At 40.4% G+C, this 24,933-nt stretch overlaps 1 protein-coding gene across 7 annotated transcripts in view; it reads right to left on the reverse strand.

The window, feature by feature from the left end:
* arhgap32b (Rho GTPase activating protein 32b) overlaps positions 1-24,933 on the reverse strand; it is a 98,626-nt gene that overhangs the window by 20,201 nt on the left and 53,492 nt on the right. For 3 of the 7 annotated variants that reach the window (XM_020085758.2, XM_020085755.2, XM_020085756.2), the window contains 8 exons: positions 15,284-15,370; positions 10,565-10,702; positions 9,536-9,628; positions 8,393-8,515; positions 7,983-8,060; positions 4,960-5,041; positions 2,812-2,862; positions 1,603-1,677 (listed from right to left, as the gene is read on the reverse strand). In XM_020085758.2, the coding sequence (XP_019941317.2) occupies positions 1,603-1,677; positions 2,812-2,862; positions 4,960-5,041; positions 7,983-8,060; positions 8,393-8,515; positions 9,536-9,628; positions 10,565-10,702; positions 15,284-15,370 (727 nt within the window). Of the gene's footprint in view, positions 1-1,602; positions 1,678-2,811; positions 2,863-4,959; positions 5,042-7,982; positions 8,061-8,392; positions 8,516-9,535; positions 9,629-10,564; positions 10,703-15,283; positions 15,371-21,874; positions 22,533-23,351; positions 23,375-24,933 lie in introns of those variants that run through there. The other 4 variants (XM_069510203.1, XM_069510204.1, XM_069510202.1 and 1 more) reach the window with 4 other exon arrangements.

Genomic DNA, 24,933 nt, shown 5'->3' on the forward strand with positions numbered 1-24,933 from the left:
ATATATATGATCAAGACACACAAAAGGAATGGACTGCAATAATGAGGCCACTGTGGATAGGCCTCTGAGGGGAGCAAAGGTGTAAACATTAACTTTGTGCTTTACATACCAACTCAGTTTATAACATAGTTTTTAGCAGGCAGGTAAATACAGCCCCAAATACAAGTGCGATCTACAACAACAGTCTCTTATTGAAGCTCCAGAGCAACACGTTACACAAGGGACCTTGCATAGTTTCACAGCACCAGGAAATGACTGGAGATCCTCGGGAACAGGAGGACAAATCTCACTCTGTCTCACACATTCTCTCCCCTCTCCTTCACATAACCAGCTGTCTTGGCTCATATATGCTCACAGCTGCCCAAATCTCTGGTCTCCAGACATGACGAAGGCCTGCACCGAGGAGGGGAGTGGGGGGGCATTACATCTGGGTCAGTATCTGGTAGTTCTACCGGGCTGTCTAAAGAGGAAAGAAGTGGACTGAGTATTTTTACTGAGCAGAGAGTAGCACTCTGTTCCCAAGACAACACAAAAACGTGGATCGAAGGCCTGATCACTCCTGCTTTCTTTTGCACTGCAGCATGTTAACAATTTCCATGGTTTTACTGGGAAGCAGCAAAGGTTAGTGGTAAGCAGAGTGAATCTGTGCAGGGCAAGAATATTTTTCCAATGCTGTGTGGCTCACTGCAGGAATGTGCTCTCTCAGTCACCATGGAGAGGGAGACAGAGATTCTTACTGTTGCAGGACAAAGCTTAACGCTCAATGGATGGGTTTACAGGCCCCCCTCATTGTAAAAGGATTAAATAAATCAAGGCCGGTTGAGACCTAGCACAGCAGTACCCCCGCCGTGGCCTTTACGGCTTCAACCAAACAGACACACACAAACACAGCTGGCCCTCGTCCAGACACAGGGTACATTCAGCTGCTTTGAGAAATGCTGTAGTAACCTGGCTCACCCCTGAACTCATTTGCATCCACCTTGAGGGGCCACAACATGAAACAGAACAGGGGGCTGAAGGGATATGCTTGCTGTTTTGAAAGCGAGCTTTGAAAAAGCACTACACCCCTCTGCCGATCCAAAGACACCTTTTTCATACAGTTTTTCATTTTGATTTAAGAATAGATGTCATACAAAATGGACTCAGGGACACTGATTTGGACAAATGTGAAATATCGCCATTACACAGCAGTGTGATAAAAAATAATCAAAATGTTGATTTGCTGAAGAAATTTAAAGGAAACCATCATTTGCATCAGATAATCTACAGCAATTGAAGGAAACACATAAAAACACACAATCAGGACAAAGACCTTTTCTCATAGCCTGTCATACATGCTCTATAACAAAATTAGCCTACTTCAAGGTTGTAGAGTTAATGTGTACAAGTGTGTTAAAGGTCACAGACAAGACAGTTTATTTGCTTTGTGAGAGGTTCTCTTCATATAATAGAACAAAGATTTTTTTGTGTGAGGAGTAAAGCTATAAATCAAGCTTTACTAGTCATATTAGAGTCAAACAGTGCACATACATCACTCGGGTGGTGGAGTTAGTTTTTGGTTAGGGGGTGGTGGTACAACACACGTAGGGGGCTTTTGTCTACCTGAACTTATGCTGTAGTGGTTTAGCGGGTCGGCCACCCATGCATTCTCCTGTATTACACTCTCCATCTCCAAGTCTGCATGGGCCAACAGACAGATGAATGGATGGATGACATGGAGATATGAGAGAATCAGCAGAGGGAGAGAAGCACTTTAAGTTAGAAAAAAGCAACTGTGCACTTTGCGACTGAGGTCAGAGGCATTGCATAGAAATGATACTTTGATGCTGAACAAATCAAGTGCTGTGTGAGACAATGTACACATACAAATTGTGGAAATGAAGTAGACCTAATTATAGAAACATTACACTCATCAGTAAAACAATTTTTTTTAAATCAGACAAGTTTTAAGTTACAATCCTTAGGATTTTAAAACCCCACTTTTCTTTCTGTTTATGCTCTACATTTTTCAATCAATAGTCATTCAGTATTTTTATATTCTGTCATCTTCTAAATATAGTAGTATGGATTCTTAGCGGCACACTATGGAATTCAAATTGCCTCTGTATGAGGGACTGGCAGGGTATGATGGAGGACATAATCCTGTGTTTCTAATTTTATCTCCTCGAGTTATTCTTTACGCTATCAGAGCTGTGAGAAGTAACCGCTACCGCTAACCCGACATTTCCTACAAACCAGTAGCTCACATTTAAAGCTTTCAGATGTCAAACACAGGGTGGCAGAGCAGTCCCAGGAAAAATCAAACACTGACTGTATCATTGTCTCGTATCCCATTTCTGATACGAGACAATGGTCCTTATGGCCTGTTTTAAATATGTCAGAGGGTGCAATGGTGTAAGATGCAGCAAATAACACATCCAGTCTCTCAGCTCAGGAAGTTAGTTCTACTTGAACTTTATGCAGCATGAAAACAGATGCAGTCATAGTACCCTGGAAAAATGGCCCGTCATCAATGTGCTTCTTTGTTAAAACAACACAGCTTTGTTTGGCTGCAGTGTAAACAGATAAAACAGCTGCTACTCAGTTTATAACAGATTAACTGCTCGATGAGTGTTTGCTTTCCTCTAAATTCTTGGACCTACAGTAACTAACCACGCTACCAGCAGTTACAGCCGATTTCCAGGACTAAAATCATAAGGATTATAACCATCAAAACTCAGATGTACAGAAATGTGATCGGTGTTTGTGTGTACGTGAGTAGAGGTGGGGGTGAGTGGGCGTGGTGGATGAAGAGTGTATACCAACACGCACAGGGGGGGAAGAGGCTCCAAGAAGCAGGCTGCAGGCCAGAGCAGGGGGTGGCTGAGGTAGAGGAGTCACAGTCAAATGCAACAAATCAAGACACATGCTAACACAACTGTACATCTCTGTGCAGTGAAACAACAACAGTGTTAGAGATGCACTCAGGCAGTGGAGCACAAGCAGACACAGAAACAGGCAGGTTTAAACAGCATTGAGTTATTTGATCCTGCCACTGATAATGAAAACAAGGATCTTACTGTAATGTTAATGTGGATGATGACAGCACTTAGGTTGTCACTATATGAAATATAAGCATTGACTTGTGTACATGGATAAATGGATTGAATACAGCTGATAACATATGAATAATGATGATATACAAAAATGTGCAGTTCTAACTTTGAGCTGTATTCATGATGTTATTTTATGTTACTCTTGACCTGCCAATAAAGGGAAACAGTGACTTAGAATGGCTCTGGTTGTGGAGGAAAATTTCTCCATTGACGTTTCAGAAAATGCTAAAAAAAAAAAAAAAGAGTTTAAAGCAGACTCGTGGCCGACCAGCTACGAGAGGAACAGTGAACATAAAACATTTGAATTTGGGCAAAAAAAATATTGGAAAACTTAAAAAAGGGTTTGCTCTTAATTATTTTAAGAGTGAAGGAACAACACATCCCATAAACCATTGCCAATGATCCCTTTCCAACGACTTCCAGCGTGCTTTCCATCATTTTTTTTTGTTGTGATTTTAACCCTCATCTCTAAAAAGCCACAGCATTTTAGAGAGAGAAATCATGGTTGCTTTGTGGTAAACATAATGCAACACAAAACCATTCGATTATAGCCTACACAGTTTTTGTGGTTGTGGTAAATATTTCCATTGTAATCAGAGATTACACCTGAGTAGGGGTGAAGGGTAGTGAAGCATTTCTTCTTGACATCACAAATAAATTAAGTTTTCCTTCAAACTTGTGGCTTCTAAAAGAGCATTTGACAGCGCCTCACAATCTCGTAGTTTTTGGTAAGACACATTGGATGGCTACAATGTTATTGCTGATAATCGAAATCTCTTTTCGGAAAATGTATGGGATTTTTATTGACAAATAAAGACACTCCAACAAAAAGACAGCGACACTGCTTAAGAGCAGGGGTGGGTGGAGGGTGGGCAGGCAGATTTAGTCAAGCCTTGGACAGAGGGGTGCATTGTGCGTGTAGTGCAACAGTTAACTGTACACGGCAAGATGCATTTCTGATCAGTCACACACTCTGAAAGGCTCAAAAACTTGGGGTTGAAACTTGGCATGGCAGATAATATGGATGTCCAAAACCCCCCCGAAACCCTGCACGCATGTGTGTGTGTGTGTGTGTGTGTGTGTGTGTGTATATATATATATGTTTTTTCGCTGTGTCATCTCTTAATCCAGATCCTGGATGCATTTCACTGGTGAGTTCATTTTACTGGTTGACTCAGCTCACCCCAATGTCTGAGGGTTGTGACAGTGAGTCATGTTGGTTCATTCGGGCTCTGGATTGGACGATGTGGCGTGGATTTTTACAAGACATTGAGGTTTGATAAAAAGGGCTTGGCCATAGCAACATGATGTGTGCTGCTAATTTCAATGGAAGCTGCAGTGAGTGAGGCAGAAGTTCAAGTTTAGTCTGCACAACAGCCAAATGTTGTGAAGTGCTCTGTTTGATTGCATTGAGGGTTTAGATGTTGTACATCTGTGTTTGACACTCAAGGGAGCGTGTTAAAGAGCTTATCCGTTTGCACTGGACAGCAATAGATTAGATTAGCACAGTTATTTGAGGTGAATTTGCATAGTGCCGAGTCAATATAACATGATTACTGGGTCATTTCAGGGGCTGGTGTGTTACAATTATGGGTTTGCTTTCACTGTAACATGCTCATATATTGAATTGATGCACACTTCACACTGCTAATCATCTTAATTCAGGTCTAAAAAAAGGTGGAGATCTTTAACAGGGCTCTGTGTGTTGAACTATAAAAAAAGAAACATCTACTGCATTTCAAATAATGGTCACACACACACACAGCCAGACTGTATCAGTGAGTCATCGAAGAGATTAAATGCCATCAGTGATAACTTCCTTCCAACACACTTCCTGTGAATGGGTTAAGAGGAGGACCAGTACCTGGTTTTGGCACCGAGTTGGTCATGGACTGCGGCACCTTATCATTTATGAGCTCCACACACTCGCTGGGAAAGAAGCCAACCTGGACAGAGAACAGCAGTGAGACAGGCGGGTGAGATGGGAGGAAGTACAATTGGATTAAGATAATAAAATGAAGAGTGGGAAACAGAAGACATAGTATCTACACCGAGCTCAGACGTCACATTAGTCATGTGAGTCAGAAGGACTTGGTTTACTAGTGGACTGACTGGCGTGTGTGTGTGGGATTCCTCCTCTAAAACAATACTAGACAATCTTATTTTTAGCAAACATTTTATTGTAATTTTACATATGATTCCTAAAACTTTGATTTATTCTGTCTCTTTGCTTTTGCGAAATCCTATTTTTGCAGTTGGTTTAGTCATAGTCATCATTAGGGATGTCACAATACCAAAAATCTAGTAGTCGATACCAATCAATGATATTTCCACAATTCTCGATGCTCAATTTGATACGTCAGCAAAAACCAAAAACAACAGTAGCTACGTAGCCTTCAATAATGGATAAAAAGGAAAGAATATTAACATCATAAAACAGAATGATGGCATATAGTAAAATGATAAGATTATTTTATCAGGTAAAGCTCAATGATTGTAAGAAAACAGGAGAGGCTGCACACGTTACTGAGGTAAACACTGATATACCATATTTCACACTCAAAAGTAAAAAAAAAAGAAAAAGTGATATTATTTGTAATAAGCTCCTTTACATTAGATATCTTCCTAATTATTAATTTGTACTTGGAAGAGATGAGGATAGAGTCTTAAAATTAAATCACATTTACAGCCCATAAGAATCTGTGCTTTGATACAGCCTGTTTTGCATTTGAAGACTTAAGATTAAAGTCTTCACACACCTCTGACATCACTGACTAACTGCCTGGAGAGAGAGGTGGTACAGCTGTTTTTTTTGTGTCACTGCACTCTGCATTTACACAGCAACACGCAACCTGTTTGAGCTTCAGTCTGCAGGACACACTGTCAACATTTATGAGTGAATAACAACCTCTCCAGCCTCTGACATTGTTTCTGAATTACAACTGATGCCTGCTGGCAGCTACACTGCCTGTGAGCCCAAATGATGGGAGACTCCCTATAGGAACAGAGCCACAACACAGAAGAGCAGAGAGGGCAGCAGGTCAGAGGAGGATAAGCAAAACATGAGCTACAGAACCTGGCTGCAGTTGATGAACTGAAAAACCTTCTGACCGTAACAGAGGGAATCTGCAGTAACGTTAAAGTTTCTGGAATGAAAATGTCTTACTACAAATAACAGTATCTTATTAGTTCAACCGCAATTCAGAGACCAATGCTTTTAAACACTGTAGTCGTTAATATTCCCCCTCAAACTTTACTGCTCGAAACACACAGGGCCAGATTGACAAAGAAAATTCTGCAGCACTAATTTGCGCTGCAGTTTCCATTGAATTTGCGGCACAGATCTACATGTATTTAGCTCCCAATTTATTGAGGGGGTAGCTCATTAAGCAGTCAGCTCCCAGGATGCCTGAGATTTGTCTGAGATCATCTGGCTCAGGAAAAAATATATTATGTAGGAAACTGTGACTATTTTGGTCCCAATCCAGCTGATACTGTTTTTATGTGACAAAATATCCCTCTTAAAAGTAAAATACTACAATGACAAATGTACTAGGACTCAAAACAAACAAAAAGACAGGGGCCCAACAGGACTGATCTAAGTGTTAATAAAAACATTTTTATCACAGAATTCCCTCTGTCCTCTCAGAATTTGTTTCCATATTGAGCTGCTGTGGCTTTAGGATAATAAAACAATGAATTTATGTACTAAAAATATAGTTATTTTGGACTGTATCCTTTTGACTTGACTTGTATAAACAGGAGGATGATTACAACAAGCAAATGCAATTTTACCATCCATTGTGGGCTGTTTTAAGAAAATGTTCCTTAAATGCACACAAACCATAACACCTCATCAACACTTGCGGTTACAGGAAGATATTATCATATTGTGCACTTTTTGAATTGCTCCAAGTTTGTTATCTCAGCAAATAAATGTGATCCTCTCATTAATGTGTATGGTGGGTGTATTAAGGGTATGGTGTTGCAGCTGGAGTGTCAATGCAAAAATGAAAAAAAATGGGGTCATACAGTAAAAAAAACCTGAATGCTGACTCATAGTTTTTCTACTATTTACCTCATGATCACTATGAATGAGGATAAAATTGTTGCAGCCTTTCAGAGTTGTAAAATCCTTTCTGTCAGTATTATAAACCTCTGTGCAGTGTTCTGGCATGTGATAAGCCTCTAAAAGCATTAATCTGTCTCCCCAACTAGACTTTCAGCTTCGTATTTCATTGGCTCACAGGTACCTTAAACAACACAGTGCAGCTCCCTGTGTTGTTTTAATGCGGAGCTGTTTTCTTTCCAAGTGCCCGCTTAGTAAATCTGGCTCATATTATTTTGGACACATTTGTTTTGGTGAAGCTTACACACACACACATATATATATAAATATATATATATAACATTTACACTGTCTAACTCAATTTTTATTAACCTCTGTTTCAAAATTATTGTAATATACTGTAGACTGTGAATTTAAAAGTTCAGTCGGCTATGAAAGAATTGGAAATGGAGAATATCAGAAACAAAAATGTCAGACTTGAGAGCAGAAACTGAGAATTTAGTGGGAATGTTTCATAATGTCACAGTATGGCACTGAAGGGGATATGAAAAAGTTCCAGCGTGACAGGGGGAGTCCCACACCCTGTAATCTGCTCAAAAGCTTCACAAGAGAATCTGTATCTTGCTCAGACTCTCGGCAAACTCAGAGCCTTTGAAAACTGCTTCACAAAGCAGCGCTCCCTCTCTTAGCCCTTGAAATACCTCGAGTACAGCCTGATCAAAAGTTTACAGCCAGAGGAGAAAGAGAGAGAGAGAGAGAGAGAGAGAGAATGTGTGTTTCTTGTATCAAACTGCAGAGGGGTTTTGTGAGCTGCCTACCTGAAAGCCATGCTTGCCCCTCCACCATGTGGTGTCTTCTTTAGGAGGCATGTCAATAACTGACACGATGTCGCCAACCTGCAGAGAGCAACAGAGAGGGGGGAGATATAAGATTAAAGATGTGTCTGATTTTCCCAGTGCTTGGTAAAAAAGTCAGGACTGTTGGGAGCAATGGGGTTTTTCCAGACAATGATTAAAAAACCTCTACCTGCACAGCTGTGGATTTTGCTTGTGAACATTTGTTCCAGAAAAGACAGCTTTATGGGCCCTTCTGTTCTTTTTCTACTTTTGTGTCTTATTGTCTCATCAAGTTCAATGATTAAAAAACGTAATATAGCAAGCAACAGATGAGGAAACACGTGAGGAATTCTAATGAACTCTCAGAATACAGAGCAGGTTGCGATTGTCACCTCGAAGGACAGCTCGTCTGAGGCCTGAGCGATGTAGCGCTTGATGACGTGGGCGGCAGCAATAGCTGGCACGTTGATGGACGACTCTTCATGGACCAACAGATGATTCCCCTTATTGTCAACCTTGTCATACACAGACAGGACTCACAAGTCATTACAACAGTGGCAGACTGGCACATTATGATGAAGGTACAACAAAATACAGAACAGTGACAAGAGAATGAATTTGCATAATCATCCTGCAATTAAAAGGCTATGTTAGTGAATAATGTGCATGATATTCTGGTTTTATTGAGGCTGTAAGATATATATGAGCATAATGAGCATAAACTCAGCAGTCCTTTCAGTGGCTGTTTTAAGTGCTGTTAAATGAATATATGAATGACTCCAGGTAATAAACACAAAGTCAACCTGTGTTTATCCTGTCAAACAAGACAGTGATAAACACCAGCTCAGGATGACTCACACACACAAATCACATCATTGTTGAACTACTGATTGATGTAAGACTTTGTATAAATATGTGTGCTGTGTTCAGTTAATTAGAGTGGGTTGCTGCTATATATGTTTGCAAAGAGGGTTAAAAATGGTCAGAAAATGTGTCCAAATTGGAAAACAAACGTGCTGAATGGAGCACCTGCAGGATTTCTTTTCTTTTTTTTACTGAAAAATAGATTCAGTAAAATTCTTTCCCTTCAGCTTCTCCAGGTATTTATGCAGAATAATGACTTCAAAGGTGATATGGTGCAGAAATAATGACATTATCTACTATAGGCTTCTGTTGATTCTAGAGTAACGCTATAGCATTATTGTAACCTGTAACTAACAGATACTGATGTTAATCTTTTGTCGTAAAGTGTTTTAGGTTGCAAGTTTTGCAATTTACAATATGACGTCAGCATTTTCTGACATTTCTCTTTGATGCGTAACTCTGCACTGTTTGAGAATATTCACGCAGCAGTTCTTTCACGAGAAAAGACTACACTGTTATTTCTTTTGCACATTATTTTCTTCTAATGTCTGTTTTATCTGTATGGTAAAACTATTAAGTGATACCACAGACAAACAAGCTTTCAGATCCCCCCCATTAAAGCATCTTCAGAGTCAGTGTCCTCCTCAAAGCCAGCAGACAGGCAGCCTTACCTCCATCCATGTGAGGGCAGGCCCACAGTTGATCTTGTTGTCAGCAATGGCTGAGAGCCGGGAGAGGTACGCTAACAACATCTGGGAAACTGACTAACATGGAACAAAACACACACACACATGCCAGTTAGTCATGAAACTGAGTTAAGATTTAATATCTCTTATTATAGCATTATTCTATCAACTATTTAATACTTCCACTACTAATGCACTGTAAATAAACCATGCTGTTGTTTTAGTTCAAGATTTGGTAGTAGTTCCTTCTGTCATGAGTTTTTGTTTGCGGACAAATGCAGATAATCAGGCAACTAAAGAGTTTTACGTGGCAGTAGACCACTTGAAATTATGTTTGTGGTGATGACTTCACATTACAGGGGAAATTTCGTTTTACAGGTTGTGGTGCCACACAACTGCATATTTAAGCTAATGCTGACACTGAAGTGTTACTGAGCAGAAGAACTTTGATGTTGTTCTTGTCTAAATCTGAGGTTGCGTCTCTTTCAATTAAATGTTTAATCTGAAACGTAGATCGAACAGTGACGCATATAAATCCAGGTGCTGGTGAAAGTAAAATGGTGTACTATGGGCAGCTACACACACATGCATGCACACACACAAGCACACACACACTCAGTAATGAACTGGTTTTACCAGTTAGATGAGATAGCTCTAGCTTAGGTTACATCTGGGTCAGAGAAACCTTTCACAGGCAGACTGAAAAGGAAAAAACTGGCAAAATATCAAATAGTGCATTCCTGAGAAATAAGCCCTGTTGATCACACTGAGTGAGATTTAATCAAAGTAAGGTTTCCCCGAACCTAAAAAGAAACAATAATGTTGAAAACGAAACATCTTTGAACAAGCCTATACCTGCGGTCAGGGTTTATATCAAGTTGGAAGTCTGTTAAAGTTTCATATCTATTCAAGTTTTGTATTGGATTTCGCTCACAGGCCTGGAAGCTTCAGTTTGCATTTAATGTGTGTGTGGGTGTGTGTGTGTCTGTGTATAGCTGTGTTTTCAGTGCTTACCTCTGACTGATCAGTCAGACTGTCCAATCGAGGCAGCTCAGGCAGCTGTGAGAAGCGTCGGTCATAGATGCAGAGATGTAGATGCTTGTCCAGGACACGGAAATCCTCATAGCTGCGCTTCACAATCCAGCTTCGACCCTTCAGAACAACGGCAAAAACTGTGAGCTTAACCAGCGAGGAGACAAAGACCGAACACACTGGTCGATTACTGAGCTGAATGTGAGCGATATTTTCATTCAACTACAGCTAAGCTGATCGTTTATGGTTTGTCAGTAAGTGTCTATGTTTTCTAATGTGCAATCTGCAGATGCCTAGACATATAAAATCACACAAAACTAAATAATGTAAATTTAAAAGTTCAACACATCCACTCTAAAGTCTAATGTGTTTACATCTTTTTTCTGCTGCCCTGAACGGTTTCAAAATTCACTTTCTGCGGGTTTAATTACTTCAAATGCTGATTGTTCCCATATTTTAATGATGATAAAACTGGGGTAAAGCTACATGGAGAGAAATTTCTACCAGCCACTTGGTGTGTAACCAACCGACAATAGGCTCATAACAAGCAGACTGCTTGTTACGAGGAAGTTGAGAAGACCGACCAGAACTGATTTTCCTCAGATCTTCAAATTACCACTTCTGATTGCTGATTTACGTAAAGTTGTTGTTGACCCAATAATCAAAGAAAAAATACCACCAGATTAATTCCAATTTGCTTACAGCCCTAACTGACCTACAGAGGAAACAATATCCTCCACACTGCACACAGCACTGACTCACCTGGCCAACAAAGCCACCAACGCTAGAACGCTGTACATAGATTTCAGTTCAGCTTTCAATAGCCTGCTATTATCCCACAGAGACTAGTGGAGAAACGCTCCCTGCTTGCCCTTAATTCCCCTACCTGTTGCTGGATTCTGGATTTCCTGACTGACAGACCGCAGTCAGTTCGTGTTGGCAGCATCACATCACGCTGAGCACTGGAACTCACACAAGCCTGTTTGCTCAGCTCACTGCTGTTTACTCTGCTAACATGCGACTGTTCAGCCTGATATACTGCAAACCAATTTGTGCGTGGTGCCACAGTAGAACTGTGGAAACATCTCGATAGTCTGATGATAAGCATCAACAACACTGAGATGATCGACAACTTCAGAAGATCACAATTTAAGCACAGATCAGGGGAGAATGTGTATCCGGCACATAACCTGACACACCAAGTGGTTCGTTACACTGAACCAACTGGGAGGTTGCATTGGAAAGTATTTGGGAAAGAGCAGGAACCAGCCTGTCTCAGTTGCTGGAGCCAGTCGGGTAGGGAGGGACATTTTTCCATGAGAGAAAAGGTTTCACTGTCGTTCTTTTCTCTTCGTTCAATGAGGCAAAATTCTCCAGATCTGCTGAAACTGATAACTATAGCAGCATCCACGCTAACCTCCTTAGGAGCCGGCATTGTTCTTAACTAATAAAGCCACTTTTCCACTGGTCAAAAAACCCACTAACATCAGGCTTTCGTCTGCAATGGGAATAAATTCAATCATCATTTACTCCTGCATCAAATGACTGCAGTAGACACAGGTTTAAAACTGCTCCAGCTCGGAACAGCAGTGATGGACACATGACAATAGATGAATGCTCTAATTTGGCAAGATAGCAAGGTGAGCGAAGGTCTAATATGACACACTGGGGGGGAAAACAGAAGGCAGACTCCTCTACTGGCCATTTTAAGCAGGTTTACAGGTCTACATTTAAAACAGTATATACTCGCTGATTTTGGTGTGACACCTATGAAACCGCCATAGCTGCCAGTAGTTCCTTCTTAATAGAATGCTGATGGGTGGGAACCACGGTGGTTCAGTCACAAGAGAAGTAACTTTTCAATTATGAGAAATTGAAAAACACTTTGGCCCAGCAGATATGTGAAGCACTGAGGCAAGAAAACGCTCCGCTTCAATATTCCAACAAGCTTTTAAAGGTGCACAGTTGAGCGTGGGCTGTTGCACCACCAGGTTCTCCAGCTGCAGTGACACTACAGAGGGTCATCAGAGGAGCGGAGGAGACCATCTCCCTACATTTTGCACAAGAACTTCATCAGAGCCAATGTCTTCACAAGGCCTCGAACATTTTCAGAGACCCCTCAAGTATTAATTCTTCAATACCCTGCCATTAAGCAGGATGTAGTGTAGTATTATATATTAAAACCGCAGGACTCTATTTCAGCTTCCTCCCACAGGTTATCAGGCTGCTTAATAGCTGATCCATCTCACTGTTACTGGCTATATAACTACATGAAGACTTTATTAACTCTTAGTTTATTTCTAGTTTCCTATACTGGACACTTTCATTCATTTAATTCACACTTTCATTCCCTAGGGGTGGGACAAAATATGAATACAGCAATATACCATCGTCCTGACTCAAGAGATACAATTATCAGTGCTGGCGAAAAATACAGTTTGGACTTTTGCCAGTTTATGGCTATTTTACATTGAATTAACGGCGCATGTGGCCCCTTAGTTTTCAATAGAGCTATAATACTCATAGTAACTCCAAATTTATTCTATTATTATTTTTGTAAATAGTTCTGTGGACATTTCAATATAAAATGTTAGTATGATAGTAAAATGTAGTAAGTAGTAGAATGTTTATATATATTAATTATATATATAAATATGTAGCGCCCTGCTTAATGTTTTGCATCCTGGTCTCTGAGACATTTTCTCATTCTGCGTAACGACAATAAACCTGATTTTATTGATTTGGTTTAACTTTGCGGATAATGATCAAATCAATAAAAAGCCTTAGGCCCCTGTCAGCACACACACAGTCTCACTGAAATCTTTCTCAACCCTCACTGCTGTGCTTTGTCTCTGGTTCTATCTGTATTTTTGTCCCCACAGACTCTTATCTTTTAATGTCTCTAATACAACGGCAGTGTCTCAACAACTGAAAAATAAAGTAGGAGTCAAGTCTGCCATGGGCTTGTATACTTTGATATCGGACATGTGTGGCTTACTCAGCCCTTCCTAGTGAAATGCAGTGATTACATGCCAACAGTGCAAGTGCAAACCAAGAGATTTTTGCCCTCAAGCTACCACATAAAATGTAGCTTTGCTTTTTTAGAAAAAAAAAAAAATCCAAGAGTGATTCCATGGATTTGTTGTTTCTTTTTCATCCAGTGAAAAAGGGCTCCAAACCCCAAAACCCCACTGACTGAGACTCGTGGTGGAAAAAGTCTTCGCTTTGATTTGGCCTGGAAAGATTTGTCTGTACAGAGGCCAGGGCTTGTGCGACTGGGACTGCAATGCACCACTCAGCCCACTGATTCTAGTGCTGTTTGAAAAGTGCTGGCTGGGAGAGACGCCGCTGGAAGGGCTCTGTGGGCTTGGGGAAGTCTTTATGGTTTCCTGTCCCACTTTCAGATGGTGCTTCTAGTCAACCCCCCTTCTCTGGGTTTGTGGAGCTGAAGCAGTCTCCCCGTGCTGTGCTACTTTCTCGGTTTAAAGCTCTAAGCGCAAAGCTCAAGGACAACTCTTAGCCAGTTCTTTTCCAAATAGAACGGGTGTAGATGTAGCAGTTTTCCGATGGCTGTGAGGAGTTGGAATTTCCAAGTGCACAGTTGCATACTTGTGTGGCACTGCCAAGGTTGTGCATACGGAGTATGATCTGTAGAGGGATATGCAAGAAACTAGAATCCAAAATGTCACTGGAGGAGAACGGGGCAAAGCTTCTGAGCATCCATGCTCAAGTGTGTGTTCTACTTAAAGGTTTTGCCCAAATTTGGGTAAATCAAAAACTTTGTATATGATGTAATCATAAATAATTTAGCTATCTTACATCCCTCCTTCAAAAGGAATTTTGAGGACAACTAAGCCAACTTTTTCCACTTTGACAAGCTCTGTGAGGAAGTCACAGACTTAAAGGTATAGTTCACTGAAAAATTACCTCATTATCTACTCACAACTATGCCAATGGACGAGGGTGAGGTCTTTGAGTCCACAAAACCCTTTAGGGTTCTCAGGGGAAAACAGTGTTGCTGCCAAAGTGACCCCTTCTTGAGACGTAATAAAACGACAGAAAAAAAAAACAGAACATGCCTCCATACTGCTCGTGTTGTGTGTGTCCGCAAGCCCCAACATTCATATTTTGCTCAAATCTGCGTCATTTGCACTGTGTTTTAAGTCTAAAAGTCTACTACCGGATGTAGCCATGCAAACGCCCACACCCACCACTCCATCCACCTCCATAGTGGTGATTGCATAATGACTGAATTAAAATTTTTTGGTGAACTATCCCTTTAAGCACTTTCTATCCAACATTTTTCTGTATCGCTCACCAATCCTGGCACACATCCACAAATCTTTTCAATCCAGATCCAAATTCCCACATAACTTGGATGTTTGAAACAATAAGTTAGGTGTTTCAGCAATGTCTGAATTTGAGCCGCAGATCTGCTCACAGGGAGGAACGCTACATATGTGCACAGGTTGTACTGAGACATAACTCGTGGGTTAAAAATCACTTTGGACAAGTTTTTAAGAGAAAGTTAAAAGCAAAACAACAATTTTACAAATGTGTGGGTGTTTTTCAGTAAAGTGGAGCCTAAATGGGAGTGCATATATAATTACACTTAAGTATACACATGCATGTGGGTGGTTGGGTATGTATCTGCATTCTGGTATGACTGCACCATCAAATGCAGTGGGTCCGCTGTCTTACCTGGCAGTAAATATGAACTAAATACACCAGCTCCTTAGAGTCATAGCCGTTCCTTGTCACTTCACACTGTTCATCACCAAGGGACAACTGAAAGACACAGAGAGAGAACAAGGTTAGAGCCTTAAACAAGCATTTTCTAAGAAAAGAGAGAGTCAGACAGCGGTGACTAAGAAAACAGTTCATTAAAGCAACATTAAGGCTTCACTTCACTCTGCTTCAACAAGAGAAAAAAACCCTTTTCTAAAATATAGTGCAGGGAGAGACAGTCGAATCTGACCTGCACATCTTTATCCTTCAACAGGCCCATTATTACAGACTCATGGGCAGACAACACTACAGTCTGCATGAAACCTTCACTTAAAAATTCTATTCATCAACCCACCTTTGCAAATGTGTCAGGTAGAGTGGGCATAAAATGAAACAAGCTCGTAAAAATAAAATACTTCTTTCCATTTCATTCAATGACGCAGCCATGATTGTGTCAAAAAGTGGATTGTGCCATAGTTTTAATGAAGTCCTGGCACACAATCTAAAATAAATATGAGCTGCTGTCACACTTTGTAGTAAAAGTTTCTTGACTTTGAAGAAATATTGGGAATATTATGGTTCACGTTATGAATTTTCCATCCTGACATCAATTTCAAGCCCACAGGGTCACAGGGAGGGTGAGAAGTAGCTTTTGATCAAGGTACTCATCTGTTCGACATGAGAATAACATCACACAAAAGATCAGAAAGAAACTTGATCCACTGCTTCTGAACATAGGTTGACGCATACAAGATAATTATTATGCTCATGATATCCAAGTGACTTTTCTATTTTGATGAAATATAGATTAGGAAAAACAAGAAGATTTGAAATTGTTAATACATTTATTTACATCTCAATCATAACCTTATTGTCTTTATTCTCTCAAAAACATTATCTGCATACAATCCAGGAACACAAGGAAACCTGTTTAAATGTGTGTCGGATAAAACATGAATTAATTCCATTATCTGATATAATTCAGACTTTTCTTAAATAACAATCTCACGATATGTAATTTTGATTAATAAATCTAACCAGTTTTTAACAGGAGTCAGGACTAATATTTGTCTGTTTTTAATTCAATCACAAAATATACAGCGGCCCCTTTGGTTTACAAATTTGAACATTTAATCAAGCTTTCCCACAAATCATAAAAAAACCCTTAGCATCTGTCACATAGGAGATAACATGAGCCTTGATTATTTTAGTTAAATCTTCCTCCAAATCTCTTTTACCACATAAACAGAATCTAACACTTATTTTGAATGCAATCACACAGCGTTTTGGAACATTTCAATGCAGCTTGCATAAAATCAGGTGATGAAAAATACTTCTCAGTCTCAAAATCCAGCTGCTTCTCTATGTCCAGCTGTTCAAAACATGAATTAATAACTAAAACTCCTTTAACACACTGAGATCTGCTCAAGAAGTGATGCTAAATCACATTTGCAAAGCAACAAACATCACAATTGAAACTGCAGGATGCATTAAGACAGGTACTGTGTTTTATAATATTCTTCAGAATACCAAACATGCATTTATCTGTAAAAAATGCTGTGTTGGGGAGTATGCAATTACTTTAATTGCATATCTCAGTGAAGCTGTCCTGTGGTCTCTCTTTACTCCAATCTGTCAACTTCCTACTGTGTGTGGGGGCGTTCAATTAATTTACTCATACTGATGTTTCAAAGCATTACATGTTAATGTGAAAAAAACCCTATGCAAAGCAATGTGACTAGTTCAATGCCATACAGTAAAAACATGAGCAGAGCAGAACATAAAACCTTTTTGAATCCAAAGTTCTTTCCATTAAAGAGGAAAGAGTTAACAGGAAGATACGACCCTCTTTCATATTCATATTCCCTGGTGGATATGACAACATGATGTAGCACATCCCCCAGCAAGGTGTGGTTAGGTCTTTGCACATTCACACTCGGTTCTGAGGTGGAGGAAGTTTCCATAAGAAACATGCATTTATCGTAAATGCCACTGAAACTAAGCTTGGCTGCAGTTCGGAATTTGTTTTCTCTGTGAGCATCTCTCATTGTGTCTCTCTCTATGTTTGTCAAAGCACTACATGTTCATTAAATCTGCATCTGACAAAAGACACTTTCTACCTTCACAACAAGTGTTAAAAAGCCTGAAGGTGAACGCACTCTGACAGTCCACCAAAGAAGAAACACATGGAAGTGTTTTTGTTCCCAATAAAGCTGGTGTGATTTAAAGAATGGAGGAGCAGCAGCAATAGAGCCCTTAAAAAACAACAGCAATCTTTTCTGGGACCGTGGCTCCTTTCAAACACACAAACTAGGATGACACCAAATGACCTAATTACCTCTCTGTTGTTCAGAATGTGCACTGAGCAACCCAGAAATGTTTTGCACTCGACGCACCAGCCAAAGCCATTCTCTTGTCAGAGCAGCCAACAAAAGCTATAAAAACAAACGTTAGAAGTGAACCAATAGAGGAGGATAAAAGACTTTCTCCCATTTCATTGCATGGGTTTATGGGTTTGGACCCACACTTTAGTTTAGGAAAAAGAACAGCTGCCCAGTGACCACTGTAACCTAAGAGACAAGAGTAATTGTTTGGATTGACTAGGATCACTCTAGTTGCAAGAAACTATGATATCACGGAGGACAACAAAGCATTTCAGTTTTAATATTCTGTGCAGAAATTTTCAAAACTGTGCTACAACACAGCTAAGACATCTTCATTCTATGCAATGCAATATTATACCTCTCATTTACGGAATGTTACCTCTTCATCTCAAAAGTAGGGATGATTGCTGATGACTTAGTGTTACATCAGCGCTCGATGACAGAAGATCATCAGAATTCTGAGTTCATCCAGAAGGGAATATAAATGAACCAAATTTCTGGGCCAAAAAAAAAAAAAAAAGAAACTCAGGAATACAAAAACATAAAACAGTACACTAACATGTCCTCCAGGGTGGTGCCATCTGGCTATATGCCTGTCAGGTCATGAATGAAACACAGACATAGCAGTTACTTCATCGCTGACAAGCATCATGGGGACTGTCAGGAAAAGAAAGTGGAATGTTGTGTCCAAAAGAAATAGACAATTATTTTGTTGTTGGCGTAAAAGATAAGCCAGTGTGTCTAGTTTGCACGGATGTGGTCACAGTGATGAAAAATCGGCATCATTACAGCAAGAAACATTAAGCGATAACTGTTTGTGCTGCAAGGATAAAGACACCTGGATAGAGTTGAGCACTCTTTGCTGGGTCTCTGGTGTCCGACAAGCGGCCTTCACAAGACCCCATTCTGTCAGAGACAGTATTATAATATTGGTTTTCTGGTGAGCAAACTGCCAAGGAAGTGGAGCATCATTTAAAAGGTGAATTTGTGAAGGAGCCTTGTTGCTTCTGCAGAGCTGCTAGAAGTGTTAGTTTGTCACTGAGAACTATCAAGAAAATCACTGCTATGGCATAAGGTGTAAAAAACTAAGGGAGGTACTGTACTGAGGGTACTGTCTTTGAAAGCCAAGAATGTCTTTACCAAAGGAGAGGATTTGTAAGCAACTTGTTTTCGCTAAAGGCAACTGGCAGCATCATCATCACTACCACCTGACCCACCACCAAAAAGGAAGACGTTCATCACATTTGAGAGATTAGTGTGATATATGTGTTCAATAATTTTGTATCGCCCGCGAAGGATGTTATTAAACTTGAAGTGGTCCTTGACAGGAAAAAGGTTCTCCACCGCTGCTTTATGCAGTGACTTTAATTCCTTTCGACCTGGAGGTTTCATCTTCCTCAAAGTGGCATAAGGTCATACATCATCATATCTTGTTCTTTAACACTTGCCCTATCTGACCCTCTGTTTAAGTGACTGTTATTAATAGTGTCTGTTTCGTAATGCCTTTTCTCCTGATATAAAACAAGCTTTTTTTAAAAAATTATTATTCCATCAGCCACTGGCTTTTAAACAAATGGGATTTGGCCTGTTTCTGGCCTCTTTACCCGTCTTTCCCTGGATGGAGTTTGTGATGCGATACAGTGACAACAGTGACACTGAGGTCAACCTGTGTACTCTCTTGTATTTACTGCTGCTTTTAATTCACTGCTGCACTTAGGGCTGCAGCTATTATTACTCACTGCTGTAGCGAAGCCATATACAAAAACGTTACTCTCCTTTTAAAGATGTAGTATGTACATTGTGTATGTGTATTTTAAGTTTTAACGTATTACAGAGGTCAGTGTCAGTATTCTGTTAGATGAATACGTCCTATGGAAAGGGAGCATCGCAAAACCACTTTCACACCTAGAAATGATCAGAGCATTATGTCAATATTGTGGAACAGACAATTTAGCAATATCTGTGCTATAACTGAGTCTTCCTCTGTGACACAGGCGGCTGAACTACAACCCACAAGGGTCCAGCTCAAAAAAGGCTTGACCCTGTTTCTGTAACGTCTGTCATGTGGACGATGAAGCAAAATTTTACAAGAGAGTGTGCAGTGTCAGTCAACTTTTTTCCTGTGGTGAGGTTCAGTTCTGACAAATGACAGTAAAGTGAAAGTAGCTACATTCTCTTATCTTATTAGCTGACATTATTCAAAAAAACATGAATTCAGTGACTCCCCATCAGACACCGTGAACATAACATCTGGCTTCTCTGCAGCACATTCGGGCTCACCATCAGCTGTGATGAAAATAGACAGTAGCTAATAATATTGTTGGAGAAACCACTAATGCCACCTGGAAAGACAAGACGGCAATTGCATGGATTTACTATGTGACATGGGTTTAAAAAGAACTGTGCACTGATTTAGCACTGCAATACCTATAACACTGCAAGAACCATGATGGACAGCAAAAAATATCAGACGCAAAAGGGTAATATTTACTGGTAGGGCAAAAGAAATACAAAAAAACTGAGAAATAATTTTGCATATTTAACTGTGCATGTATAAATAAATGTGTATACATTTGATAAAGATGTTCTGTAAACCTCAGTATAAAAGAGCTATTGTTAACTAATCAAGGTTCAGGTTTGTGGGGGAAAACAGAGCTTTGGTAAAAGTGTCTCCGATAGTGTTATTTAACCATAGAGACTATTTTCTCAAGAAACCAGAAACAAATCAGTGCGAGAAACACACCAGCAAATTGCACAGAAATGCACCTATACAGTAAAACAGATGAATTTCTAGAGTAAATACTGTGTGACTACTGTAAAGTCAGTTCTCTCTGCAATTCTATGCACACAAATCCAAAATAAACCGTCAACACAACCACGAGAAGGTGGCATGGCCATAATTCATTATGTCTGGGCAGCTGTGGCTGAGGGATAGAGCGGTCGTACTATACCAGTCTTCCCAGTCTCCATGCCGAAGTGTCCTTGGGCAAGATGCTGAACCACACTTTATGAATGTGTGTAGGGTGAGTGGCAAACTGCACTGTAAAGCGCTTTGAGTGGTCATCAAGACTAGAAGCTCTTTATAAATACAGACCATTTGACCATTTATATGTGAATATTTTCTTACCTCAGATGTCTCCAGAAATGTAATTCACAATGAACCAATATGCACAATTGTCATAGTGTGAGCATAAAACATAAATAAGCCATTGAGTATGTGCACTGCAGGCTGGCTCCCAGTTAAATAATAAAACTGTTAAAAATATTTTTCTGTTATAAATATTTTTAACTGAATACTTGCAGAAGCGTTTCCAGCTGTGCAGAAGAAAGTAAAAACAAAAAAAAAACAATGCCTGCTCAAAGCAACAAAACACTCATTTCAGCAAGTGCTTCTACTTTTAACCAAATTACAACTTATGGTGAGATCCAGAGCCGGACCAAGTCCTCTCCACCCATATGAGTGGCATGTTAGACTGGTCATCTACCATTCTACCAGCTCCTTTTACTGCAATACATGAAACATACCACATTATAATTTGATTTCAATCCAACCTGCGCTGCACTAGCACATACTGTCCCTGTAGCCCCAGCAAAGCTCGACAGCAAAGGTGAAAGCAATCTTGCCAGACCTGTGCAAACTGGATTCTCTTAATCATAAGAGCCAAATAACGGCGTGAGAGCATGTCGTCTGTAACAAAACATAATGCCAAATGTTGAATAATTATTCAAAATGTACTGGGTGCTAGTCCATACTCTACATTTCACGAACAATAGACCAATATATCAGACCACTATGACGCACAGAAAATCATTGGTATCATAAAATCACAACTTTCTCCCTGATCTCCATTTTCTATGGTCCTAGCAGAAACAAATACACCACAATAGGTACTCTTCCTTTCTTCTTCATATCATTTTTCCTTCTTCTTTGTCTCAATCATTGTAAGAGCAGGCTCACAAAATTAACCGCAAGCACCATCCAAGGTATCATCTTCCAAAGAGAACAGGTCAGTGTTGCACTGTTCTAACAAAGGTTTCTGCAGAAGAAAAATCTAACCATGTTTTGGACACAAGCATTTTCCTGCATGAGCACAAAGACCAGGAGGAAGCATAACTGCACAACAGCTTGAGGAAAACAAACAGAGGAGAAAACGGCATAATCAAAACGAATTGTACTCACAGCAGTTTAACTCTGGTTTTCCCACGTCCCTTGTTTTAGTTCCTACACTTTCCTTCCCGTCGTGCCATGGGGCTTCATGCTCAGAGTTTGCCCCTCCTCAACTCCCAAACACCTGTCCCCAGTCTCTATTTCTCAGTGCGAGTGTGTGTTCTAGAGTGTGAGAATGTACATCCCGTCTTGCAGGGTCCTGTTTCGCGTGTCCGGAACACAATTCCCCTCAGTGGGACGTAAATGTCAGTTCTCCACTTTCTTTCACATGCAGTGTAAGCTCTCAGAGTGTGGGATTCAGAGACAGGGGGGAGGCAACAATATTACCAGCAGCACTAGCAGCAGCAGCAGAAGTAGTAGTGTTGGAGCATGAGAGCTGGTGGCGGTAGTTTGGTCGATTCCTCAGTGGGATAGGTTAAATCTCCATTTTGCACCTTCTGATGATGCCCCATCCAGATTTTCTTGCCTTCTTTCTGTTGTTAGCTCCCTTTCTCTGATGCCTGCCACTCACCACAACTTTAACACCCAATCTATTGGGCAAGAGGAAATAATGGAAGGACACAACCAGAGGAAAAATCAAAAAGAAAAAGAAAGCCGTTTTCTTTCAGTGTTTTTTCCTGCCGACCTCTGTCTGATTCCTCTGTCCCTCAGCCACATGCTATTCTCTCCCCTTTCCCTCTTCTCCCCCCCTGTCTGACATGCTGGATCACCCCTCCCCCTTCTCTCCTCCTCCATTCCCTCTCTGGTTGGTACGATCCTGGGACAAAGAGCAGGGATGGAGGGAGGGAAAGAGAGAGCAGAGGAGAAGCAGAGGAGAGGGCAAGAGGCAATAGAGAAAAAAGGGGTGGGGGTGCACTTGCTTGTGCAGACCTCTATGTGCTGTCCTCTTGCACAGTAAAAAAGCACTGAATTGAGGAAATGTGCAGTTCTTGTATGGTAACAAATGGGCATTTTAAGAGTCAAAGGACGTTCAGGCATTACACCTCGATACATGTCAGTAGCTGATGGTTTGCAAACGCAGAAAATAATGTGAAGCTCCTCCAGTGCCAGGCAACCAAGCCCTGCATTTAAATATTCACCCCACAGTAAATAACCATGCAGTGTGGTAGCTTACATTCTACCACACTTCCAAAGTAGAAATAGAGTCACCAAAAATACAACCTTAACATCTGCTAAACACCGTGCTCTCAGGTTGCAGCAAAACAGCAAAGAAAAAACACAAGAAATCAGCTGTGATGACTCTATATGGGCCATCCACACGAGATGGATTAACAAGATGTACTACTGCAGAGAGAGGGAATTCAAGCAAACTGTCAGCCCTCAATGAGGGCATGAAACCTGCACAGCTAAAAAAAAAATGAGACTGCATGCAAAGTGTGCGTGCGGGTGTGCTTGTGTTTGCACAAGAAAAAGAAATCTGACAAACGAAATGAAAATCATAAATCCATAAGGTTCAATTAAACGTCAAATTGCAAATGTATTTATTTACCTTCATCGTCGCAACCTTCATTCCTGAAATGACTTTACCTCTTATCACACCTGCCACCAAATATTGAACAGGCAATAACACTGCAGTGTGACACAACTCAGGCTAAAGTCCGCGAGCGTTCCTGAAAAAGCAGAGTGGAAGATGAGCTCTTCCTCTCACTTAGCTTTGACGCGTGGTGCGCCCGGCTGCCGAAGCAGGGCATCAAATCATTCTCTACTACAAGTCTGCTTATGAATATCAAATGATAATCCATAGATGACCCACTTCATTCAGCTCTCTGCTCTGATTTATCACAGACGACAGGCACAGAGGTCAGACGTTGTCCAGGAAATCCAGCCATAGCAAAAGTTCCAAATCACCAGGAAAGATTAGGACATAAAGATGAAATATTACAGCCGAAAACAAAACACAAAGGCAAACTGCAGGAGATAAAGTTTCCTTATGCACTGCACAGATTCAGATAGATATTTGTTTGCTATCTTCGCCCCTTCACTTTCCAAAACACAGCTGTGATCGAACATCACTCAGGTGTGTTTCAATGCGCTTTTAGGTGTAATTTGGGGTTCAGTATCTTGCCCAAAGACACTTCAGCATGAAGAATGGGGGTGACTGGGATCCAACTGTCAATTCTCTGGTTAGTGGATGACCCACCTCCTCTACTGTTTGCTCAAATTATGCCAGTCTTGGTGGAAGCTGATTCAAACAAATCCATCTATCTATATCTATATAGATATAGTATATGTGGACCAATGAGCGGACTTACACATACCTTGAATAAATGCAAGGTGTTACAGAGCTTTGATCACATTAAACACATCAAATGGTGTATGCTGACATTATCTTCTTACTCACTCTTCTACTAAAATATGAAACTACTAAAATACTAAACAACTACAGCTTGGCTTGATTCAAATCCTAATATTCACATAACATAAGGAAGCAAATGTGCATTTTAGTTTAGCTGATTTTACTAAACACATGCTATTCCTGTGACAAACCAGCACCTGACCATGAATTCTGGCCATGCATGGGACATTTTGTAGATTGTGATTCTTAAAAGAGTGTTTAAATGGGCCAACCTTTTATAAGCATCACTGCTAGATGGTTCACAGTGCTCCTCTGTCCTCGATACATTTCCCATGAGTCTCTCTTTTCTCCGCTAAAACGATAGCGTATAAGTGTGACGCTCAGAGCTGCATTTGCAAACTATTGAGCACGAGAAAGCCTGTTGACTTCATGCAAATTCCTCAGAGTTGGTGGCTCATGGCGATGGCTCGGCGTTCGTCAGCCACAACAGAGCAATGCTCCAAATTTCTGCTATTTCTGCACCGAAAGACTCACAAGAAGGCTGGGAAAAGGCCAGGAACAAAAAACACGAGCTCTGGCAGAAAGACTACTCTTAGAGTACTACTTTAATTAACTAACTGTATTCTGGGTTTTTGTTAAAGAAGCACAGAACTCAAATTTGTTAATTCGAGTCCAGCTTGTCTGAGAAAATGTTTTTGCTGGAATGATTCTGAAACCAAGAGTACAATGATAACGTCAACGATCTATTATCACGATACAGGGCAAAGGAAACACA

The sequence above is a fragment of the Paralichthys olivaceus genome, chromosome 15 (genome assembly GCF_024713975.1).
Source record: "Paralichthys olivaceus isolate ysfri-2021 chromosome 15, ASM2471397v2, whole genome shotgun sequence".
Classification (NCBI taxonomy): Eukaryota; Metazoa; Chordata; class Actinopteri; order Pleuronectiformes; family Paralichthyidae; genus Paralichthys; species Paralichthys olivaceus.